Below are 10686 nucleotides of genomic sequence, written 5' to 3'. Positions count from 1 at the left end.
CTGTTGTTGACGGTCTCTCTCTCTCTAGTGTCTCCTGTTGTTGACGGTCTCTCTCTCTCTAGTGTCTCCTGTTGTTGACGGTGTCTTGTCTCTCTCTCTAGTGTCCCCTGTTGTTGACGGTCTCTCTCTCTCTAGTGTCTCCTGTTGTTGACGGTCTCTCTCTCTCTCTCTCTCTCTCTCTCTCTCTCTCTAGTGTCTCCCTGTTGTTGACGGTCTCTCTCTCTCTCTCTCTCTCTAGTGTCTCCTGTTGTTGACGGTCTCTCTCTCTCTCTAGTGTCTCCTGTTGTTGACGGTGTCTCTCTCTCTCTAGTGTCTCCTGTTGTTGACGGTGTGTCTCTCTCTCTCTAGTGTCCCCTGTTGTTGACGGTCTCTCTCTTGTGTCTCCTGTTGTTGACGTTCTCTCTCTCTAGTGTCTCCTGTTGTTGACGGTCTCTCTCTCTCTCTAGTGTCTCCTGTTGTTGACGGTCTCTCTCTCTCTAATGTCTCCTGTTGTTGACGGTCTCTCTCTCTCTCTCTAGTGTCTCCTGTTGTTGACGGTCTCTCTCTCTCTCTCTCTAGTGTCTCCTGTTTAAAAATTTAAAAAAAAACATTATTTTGAACATAAATAAGCCGCACATGTTTATAAGCTGCAGGTGCCTACCGGTACATTGAAACAAATGAACTTTACACAGGCTTTAACGAAACACGGCTTGTAACAAAAATAAATAGGCTTTAACGAAACACGGCTTGTAACAAAAATAAATAGGCTTTAACGAAACACGGCTTGTAACAAAAAATAAAAAATTAGCAGTAAGCTTTAGTTGTCTTTTTGCACTGAGTCAATTCCTCACGCTGCTGTTTCCAACGTCTTATCATCGACTCATTAAGACCAAGCTCCCGTGCAGCAGCTCTATTTCCTTTTCCAACAGCCAGATCAATCGCCTTCAACTTGAAAGCTGCATCATATGCATTTCTCTGTGTCTTTGCCATGATGAGGGTGACAAAATGACTACCGTAATCAGAAGGATGGGAAGTTTGAGAGCGCTCGATTTAATCTAAACAGTAACCAAAAAAGTTGTTCGACCTTAACCCGGTCGGCAATTTCATTGGTCTAATGAAAGCTTCAAGCTGCCAAAAAACTGAGCGCGTCACAGAATGTGTTTTTTTGGAGAAAAAAAAATTGCAAGCAGGAAAAATCCATATATTAGCCGCGTCATTGTTTAAGCCGCGAGGTTCAAAGCCTGGGAAAAAAGTTGTGGCTTATAGTCCAGAATTTACGGTAAAACTCCTTGGAGGAGGAGTGACAGTCTGTGTGTAGTTAGCATGTTTTCCTCCTGTAGGCTAGCTAAAATAACGAGGAAAACATTCAGGAGTCAACTAAAGTTCCCCTATGAACTAGATTTAACCTCTGTAAAATATAACTTTAATGTCTGTCCATCTATGTTGGATAGAAGTATAAAACACAACATGCAACAATTTAGATAAAGACTTTACTGAGTTAAAGTTCAAATAAGGAAATCAGTTAATTGAAATAAATGTAATTAGGCCCTAATCTATGGAATTCACATGACTGGGAATACAGATATATATCTGTTAGTCACAGATACCTGGATCAGAAAACCAGTCAGTATCTGGTGTGACCATTTGCCTCATGCAGCGCGACACATCTCCTTCACATAGAGTTGATCAGGATGTTGATTGTGGCCTGTGGAATGTTGTCCCACTCCTCTTCAATGGCTGTATGAAGTTGCTGGATATTGGTGAGAACTGGAACATGCTGTCGTACACATCGATCCAGAGCATCCCAAACATGCTCAATGGGTGACATGTCTGGTGAGTATGCAGGCCATTGAAGAACTGGGACATTTTCAGCTTCCAGGAATTGTGTACAGATCCTTGCGACATGGGGCCGTGCATTATCATGCTGAAACATGAGGTGATGGCGGCGGATGAATGGCACGACAATGGGCCTTAGGATCTCGTCACGGTATCTCTGTGCATTCAAATTGCCATTGATAAAATGTCATTGTGTTTGTTGTCCGTAGCGTATGCTTGCCCCATACCATAACCCCACCATGGGGGCACTATGTTCACAATGTTAACATCAGCAAACCGCATGTGCGCACAAAGCCATACACATGGTCTGCGTTTGTGAGGCCATTTGGATGTACAGTACTTCCAAATTCTCTAAAATGATGTTGGAGGCGGCTTATGGTAGAGAAAGGAATATTACCTTATCTGGCAAATGCTTTGGTGGACATTCCTGCAGTCAGCATGCCAATTGCACGCTCCCTCAAAACTTGAGAGACATCTGTGGCATTGTGTTGTGTGACAAAACTTATTACTTAATTGTATTTTAATTAACCTTTTATTTAACCAGGCAAGTCAGTTATGAACAAATTCTTATTTACAATGACGGCCTACCAAAAAGCAAAAGGCAGGGGATAAAATAAAAAGTAGGACAAACACACTTCGAGAGACATCACAACACTACATAGAGACCTAAGACAACAACACATGGGAGCAACACAACATGGCGACAACACAACATGACAACACATGGTATCAACACAACATAACATGGTAGCAACACAACATAACATGGTAGCATCACAACATGGCGACAACACAACATGACAACACATGGCAGCAACACATGACAACAACATAACATGGTAGCAACACATGGCAGCAACACATGACAACAACATGGTAGAAACACAACATAACATGGTAGCAACACAACATAACATGGTAGTAACACAACATGACAACACATGGCAGCAACACAACATAACATGGTAGCATCACAACATGACAACACATGGCAGCAACACATGACAACAACATGGTAGCAACACAACATAACATGGTAGAAACACAACATAACATGGTAGCAACACAACATGACAACACATGGCAGCAACACATGACAACACATGGTAGCATCACAACATAACATGGTAGCAACATAACATGGTAGCATCACAACACAACATAACATGGTAGCATCACAACACAACATAACATGGTAGAAACACAACACAACATAACATGGTAGCATCACAACATGACAACATATGGCAGAAACACATGACAACAACATGGTAGCAACACAACATAACATGGTAGCAACATAACATGGTAGCAACACAACATAACATGGTAGCAACACAACATAACATGGTAGCATCACAAAATGGCAGCATAACATGGTAGCAACACAACATAACATGGTAGCATCACAACATGACAACATAACATGGTAGCAGCACAACATAACATGGTAGCATCACAAAATGGCAGCAGCACAACATGGTAGCAGCATAAAACATGGTACAGACAACAGTACAAAGGGCAAGAAGGTAGAGACAACAATACATCACTGAAGCAGCCACAACTGTCAGTAAGAGAGTCCATGATTGAGTCTTTGAATGAGGAGATGGAGGTAAAACTGTCCAGTTTGAGTGTTTGTTGCAGCTCTAGCTGCTCGAGAGCACCCTTACCTGCCGATCTATAAATTACGTCTCCGTAATCTAGCAGGATGGTCAACTGAATCAGGGTTAGTTTGGCAGCTGGGGTGAAAGAGGAGCGATTACGATAGAGGAAACCAAGTCTAGATTTAACTTTAGCCTGCAGCTTTGATATGTGCTGAGAGAAGGACAGTGCACCGTCTAGCCATACTCCCAAGTACTTGTATGAGGTGACTACCTCAAGCTCTAAACCCTCAGAGGTAGTAATCACACCTGTGGGAAGAGGGGCATTCTTCTTACCAAACCACATGACCTTTGTTTTGGAGGTGTTCAGAACAAGTTTAAGGGAAGAGAAGGCTTGTTGGACACTAAGAAAGCTTTGTTGTAGAGCGTTTAACACAAAATCCGGGGAGGTGCCAGCACGTGCAGCCTAGGATCGAGCCTTGGGGTACCCCCTTGGTGATAGGCAGTGGCTGAGACAGCAAATGTTCTGACTTTATACACTGCACTCTTTGAGAGAGGTAGTTAGCAAACCAGGCCAAAGACCCCTCAGAGACACCAATACTCCTTAGCCGGCCCACAAGAATGGAATGGTCTACCGTTTCAAAAAATTTGGCCAAGTCAATAAAAATAGCAGCAGAATCACGGGTAATGGTGACATCATTGAGGACCTTTAAGGTTGCAGTGACACGTCCATAACCTGAGAGGAAACCAGACTACATACCAGAGAGAATACTATAGACATCAAGAAAGCCAATCAGTTGATTATGGACAAGTTTTTCCAACACTTTTGATAAACAGGGAAAAATTTGAATTATTGGACCCTGCTGGGTTCTGTCCAGATGGACTGTTCCTCATCTCTCTCTGTTACTGGACCCTGCTGGGTTCTGTCCAGATGGACTGTCCTCATCTCTCTCTGTTACTGGACCCTGCTGGGTTCTGTCCAGATGGACTGTCCTCATCTCTCTCTGTTACTGGACCCTGCTGGGTTCTGTCCAGGTGGACTGTCCTCATCTCTCTCTGTTACTGGACCCTGCTGGGTTCTGTCCAGGTGGACTATCCTCACCTCTCTCTCTGTTACTGGACCCTGCTGGGTTCTGTCCAGATGGACTGTCCTCACCTCTCTCTCTGTTACTGGACCCTGCTGGGTTCTGTCCAGATGGACTGTCCTCACCTCTCTCTCTGTTACTGGACCCTGCTGGGTTCTGTCCAGATGGACTGTCCTCACCTCTCTCTCTGTTACTGGACCCTGCTGGGTTCTGTCCAGATGGACTGTCCTCACCTCTCTCTCTGGTTGTTTTCATCATTGTTGTTATCTAAATGTCCTGAGAAACACAGCCAGATCTGTTTCTATCTCCTTTCTCTCTCCAGTTGTGAGGAAGCTGCAGGAGTTTGAGTTACCATACGTATCCGTCACCAGCTTACGAAGCTCAGAGTTCCACATCATCCTGCGGAAAAGGTATGACCTCTCTACTCCGTGACTGTCATTTTCTATCTACTTGTCTAGATATGCAGCTCCAATCAGAACTACAGTCACTGGGACTGAATAGCGAGCAGTTAAATACAGCAAAGACACTCAACAAATGTCAATCACTTGGCTCTTTTAGGAAGAAGCAACTGTTACGAGGTTTCTCTCCTTCCAAATACCGACAAGTGAGGACCAGTCTGGATTCTCTAATCTAGCCACATAATCTCTTCCATAGATGCTCTCGTGAAACCGTTTGACTCACCAGTACTGTACTTGTGACCTCACCAGTCACTTGGGTATCCTGAGTTGTCCCAGTATGAGTCCAGCTGGTTTATATAAGTGAAGCCATATGGTACAGAGAGAAGTATAACAGATTGACTGAAGAGCGAAGAGTTTATTATGGTCCTCTGGCTACCATGTGTGTTAGTGGCGTGAGGTTTCTCTGTCTGCAGTCTGAGGCCTGATAACTTCTCTCCCTCCTCGACTTTTAACACCGGTCTTATTTCAACTTCCTCTGTCTCTCTCTCTGCTTCTCTTTTATCTTCCTCTCTCCCTGTCCCCCTCCTCTCGCTTCGGCTCTCTCGTTCTCTCTCTCTCTCGCACGCTCTCTTTCTTTCTCTCTCTCCTTGCACTGACTCATCACTGCACACTCATAACATGCATAACGACACAACACAGACACTTTTACACACCATATACTGCTGCTACTCTGTTCTTTATTTTACTCTTATTATTATCTATCCTGATGTCTAGTCACTTTACCCTGCCTTCATGTACATATCTACCTCAAATACCTTATTATTATCTATCCTGATGTCTAGTCACTTTACCCTGCCTTCATGTACATATCTACCTCAAATACCTTATTATTATCTATCCTGATGCCTCGTCACTTTACCCTGCCTTCATGTACATATCTACCTCAAATACCTTATTATTATCTATCCTGATGCCTAGTCACTTTACCCTGCCTTCATGTACATATCTACCTCAAATACCTTATTATCTATCCTGATGTCTAGTCACTTTACCCTGCCTTCATGTACATATCTACCTCAAATACCTTATTATTATCTATCCTGATGCCTAGTCACTTTACCCTGCCTTCATCTACATATCTACCTCAAATACCTCATTATTATCTATCCTGATGTCTAGTCACTTTACCCTGCCTTCATGTACATATCTACCTCATACCTTATTATTATCTATCCTGATGCCTAGTCACTTTACCCTGCCTTCATGTACATATCTACCTCAAATACCTTATTATTATCTATCCTGATGCCTAGTCACTTTACCCTACCTTCATGTACATATCTACCTCAAATACCTTATTATTATCTATCCTGATGTCTAGTCACTTTACCCTGCCTTCATGTACATATCTACCTCAAATACCTTATTATTATCTATCCTGATGCCTAGTCACTTTACCCTGCCTTCATGTACATATCTACCTCAAATACCTTATTATTATCTATCCTGATGCCTAGTCACTTTACCCTGCCTTCATGTACATATCTACCTCAAATACCTTATTATTATCTATCCTGATGTCTAGTCACTTTACCCTGCCTTCATGTACATATCTACCTCAAATACCTTATTATTATCTATCCTGATGTCTAGTCACTTTACCCTGCCTTCATGTACATATCTACCTCAAATACCTTATTATTATCTATCCTGATGTCTAGTCACTTTACCCTGCCTTCATGTACATATCTACCTCAAATATCTTATTCTTATCTATCCTGATGTCTAGTCACTTTACCCTGCCTTCATGTACATATCTACCTCAAATACCTTATTATTATCTATCCTGATGTCTAGTCACTTTACCCTGCCTTCATGTACATATCTACCTCAAATACCTCATTATTATCTATCCTGATGCCTAGTCACTTTACCCTGCCTTCATCTACATATCTACCTCAAATACCTTATTATCTATCCTGATGTCTAGTCACTTTACCCTGCCTTCATATCTACCTCAAATACCTTATTATTATCTATCCTGATGCCTAGTCACTTTACCCTGCCTTCATGTACATATCTACCTCAAATACCTTATAGCTCTCCACATTGATCTGGTACTGGTACTCCCTGTATATAGCTCCACAGTGATCTGGTACTCCCTGTATATAGCTCCACATTGATCTGGTACTGGTACTCCCTGTATATAGCTCCACATTGATCTGGTACTCCCTGTATATGGCTCCACATTGATCTGGTACTCCCTGTATATAGCTCCACATTGATCTGGTACTGGTACTCCCTGTATATAGCTCCACAGTGATCTGGTACTCCCTGTATATAGCTCCACATTGATCTGGTACTCCCTGTATATAGCTCCACATTGATCTGGTACTGGTACTCCCTGTATATAGCTCCACATTGATCTGGTACTCCCTGTATATAGCTCCACATTGATCTGGTACTCCCTGTATATAGCTCCACATTGATCTGGTACTCCCTGTATATAGCTCCACATTGATCTGGTACTGGTACTCCCTGTATATAGCTCCACATTGATCTGGTACTGGTACTCCCTGTATATAGCTCCACAGTGATCTGGTACTCCCTGTATATAGCTCCACATTGATCTGGTACTCCCTGTATATAGCTCCACATTGATCTGGTACTGGTACTCCCTGTATATAGCTCCACAGTGATCTGGTACTCCCTGTATATAGCTCCACATTGATCTGGTACTGGTACTCCCTGTATATGGCTCCACATTGATCTGGTACTCCCTATATATAGCTCCACATTGATCTGGTACTGGTACTCCCTGTATATAGCTCCACATTGATCTGGTACTTCCTGTATATAGCTCCACATTGATCTGGTACTGGTACTCCCTGTATATAGCTCCACAGTGATCTGGTACTCCCTGTATATAGCTCCATATTGATCTGGTACTGGTACTCCCTGTATATAGCTCCACATTGATCTGGTACTCCCTGTATATAGCTCCACAGTGATCTGGTACTCCCTGTATATAGCTCCACATTGATCTGGTACTCCCTGTATATAGCTCCACATTGATCTGGTACTCCCTGTATATAGCTCCACATTGATCTGGTACTCCCTGTATATAGCTCCACATTGATCTGGTACTGGTACTCCCTGTATATAGCTCCACATTGATCTGGTACTTCCTGTATATAGCTCCATATTGATCTGGTACTGGTACTCCCTGTATATAGCTCCACATTGATCTGGTACTCCCTGTATATAGCTCCACATTGATCTGGTACTCCCTGTATATAGCTCCACATTGATCTGGTACTTCCTGTATATAGCTCCACATTGATCTGGTACTCCCTGTATATAGCTTCACATTGATCTGGTACTTCCTGTATATAGCTCCATATTGATCTGGTACTGGTACTCCCTGTATATAGCTCCACATTGATCTGGTACTCCCTGTATATAGCTCCATATTGATCTGGTACTGGTACTCCCTGTATATAGCTCCACATTGATCTGGTACTTCCTGTATATAGCTCCATATTGATCTGGTACTGGTACTCCCTGTATATAGCTCCACATTGATCTGGTACTCCCTGTATATAGCTCCATATTGATCTGGTACTGGTACTCCCTGTATATAGCTCCACATTGATCTGGTACTTCCTGTATATAGCTCCATATTGATCTGGTACTGGTACTCCCTGTATATAGCTCCACATTGATCTGGTACTTCCTGTATATAGCTCCATTCCTGTGGTTTTATTTATTCCTCTTGTGTTACTATTACATTTGTATTATTATTTTAAACTCTGCATCTAAAGCAAGGTTTTCACAGTAAAGTCTACACCATTCTTTCTACCTCTCTCTCTTCCTCCAGAACAGAAAGGGGTAAACTAGACAAGATGTTATTTCACCCCCTCCTGTCTCCCTCAAGGAAAGTCTTAGCTGTTCTGACCTACTTCTAACAGAGACTGAGTGTGAATGGCAACCTATTCCCTCTATAGAGCCCTATTAGTCCTGGTCAAAAACAGTGCACTATATAGAGAATAGGGTGCCTTTTTAAGATGCAGATAGAAAACGGTGAGCAACAGAACTAGCTGCAGCCATTTTGGAAGCAGATGGGGAAACGGTGAGCAACAGAACTAGCAGCAGTCATTTTGGAAGCAGATGGTGAAACGGTGAGCAACAGAACTAGCTGCAGCCATTTTGGAAGCAGATGGGGAAACGGTGAGCAACAGAACTAGCAGCAGTCATTTTGGAAGCAGATGGGGAAACGGTGAGCAACAGAACTAGCAGCAGTCATTTAGGAAGCAGATGGGGAAACGGTGAGCAACAGAACTAGCAGCAGTCATTTAGGAAGCAGATGGGGAAACGGTGAGCAACAGAACTAGCAGCAGTCATTTTGGAAGCAGATGGGGAAACGGTGAGCAACAGAACTAGCAGCAGTCATTTTGGAAGCAGATGGGGAAACGGTGAGCAACAGAACTAGCAGCAGCCATTTAGGAAGCAGATGGGGAAACGGTGAGCAACAGAACTAGCAGCAGTCATTTAGGAAGCAGATGGGGAAACGGTGAGCAACAGAACTAGCAGCAGTCATTTTGGAAGCAGATGGGGAAACGGTGAGCAACAGAACTAGCAGCAGTCATTTAGGAAGCAGATGGGGAAACGGTGAGCAACAGAACTAGCAGCAGTCATTTTGGAAGCAGATGGGGAAACGGTGAGCAACAGAACTAGCAGCAGTCATTTAGGAAGCAGATGGGGAAACGGTGAGCAACAGAACTAGCAGCAGTCATTTAGGAAGCAGATGGGGAAACGGTGAGCAACAGAACTAGCAGCAGCCATTTTGGAAGCAGATGGGGAAACGGTGAGCAACAGAACTAGCTGCAGTCATTTTGGAAGCAGATGGGGAAACGGTGAGCAACAGAACTAGCTGCAGCCATTTTGGAAGCAGATGGGGAAACGGTGAGCAACAGAACTAGCAGCAGTCATTTTGGAAGCAGATGGGGAAACGGTGAGCAACAGAACTAGCAGCAGTCATTTAGGAAGCAGATGGGGAAACGGTGAGCAACAGAACTAGCAGCCACCCAGGGAGCATGAAACACTAACCCCCAGATCAACTACTGGATTAGAATGAAATGAAAGAATAATGTTCTGTTTGGTTGAAGACGGAGACTTACTTGCCAGGTCAAATAAGTAGAAATATGCAGTGGTTAGTAGAGATGTATCCCTCTCCCCTCTTCTTCCTCTCCCCCTCTCCTTCATCCCCCTCTTATTGTCCCTCTTCTCTCCCCTGCTGGTGTCTAGGAATTGCTAATGCGGCCAGAGTTACTCCTCTGTTTTATAAACAATTTCTAATCTCTCCCCTTAAATATCCCTGGCTTCATCCTCATTCACTAGTTAGGTTCCATGGAGATTATGGGGTGTTTAAACTGGTTGGATTACAGATTATGGGGTGTTAAACTGGTCAGATTACAGTTGTATTAAGGGGTGTTAAACTGGTCAGATTACAGTTGTATTAAGGGGTGTTGAACTGGTCAGATTACAGTTGTATTAATGAGTGTTAAACTGGTCAGATTACAGTTGTATTAAGGGGTGTTAAACTGGTCAGATTACAGTTGTATTAAGGGGTGTTAAACTGGTCAGATTACAGTTGTATTAAGGGGTGTTGAACTGGTCAGATTACAGTTGAATCGCAGGTGGATTAAGTTTGAAGTATTATTGTCAAGTGTACAGGTACAGTGAAATGCCTTTCTTGCCAGCTCCATATCCAACAATGCAGTAATC

The 10686-nt window shown here is 43.1% G+C and overlaps 1 protein-coding gene across 3 annotated transcripts in view; it reads left to right on the top strand.

Moving 5' to 3' along the window:
* LOC115150232 (sorting nexin-17) overlaps positions 1-10686 on the top strand; it is a 68107-nt gene that overhangs the window by 40719 nt on the left and 16702 nt on the right. For all 3 annotated transcript variants that reach the window (XR_003867096.1, XM_029693354.1, XM_029693436.1), the window contains exon 8: positions 4824-4911. Coding sequence is in view for 2 of the 3 variants with exons in the window: in XM_029693354.1 (XP_029549214.1) it covers positions 4824-4911 (88 nt within the window). In the remaining variant the exon portion in view is untranslated. The remainder of the gene's footprint in view (positions 1-4823; positions 4912-10686) is intronic.

The sequence above is a fragment of the Salmo trutta genome, chromosome 1 (genome assembly GCF_901001165.1).
Source record: "Salmo trutta chromosome 1, fSalTru1.1, whole genome shotgun sequence".
Classification (NCBI taxonomy): domain Eukaryota; kingdom Metazoa; phylum Chordata; class Actinopteri; order Salmoniformes; family Salmonidae; genus Salmo; species Salmo trutta.
This window is presented reverse-complemented; position numbering and strand designations above follow the sequence as displayed.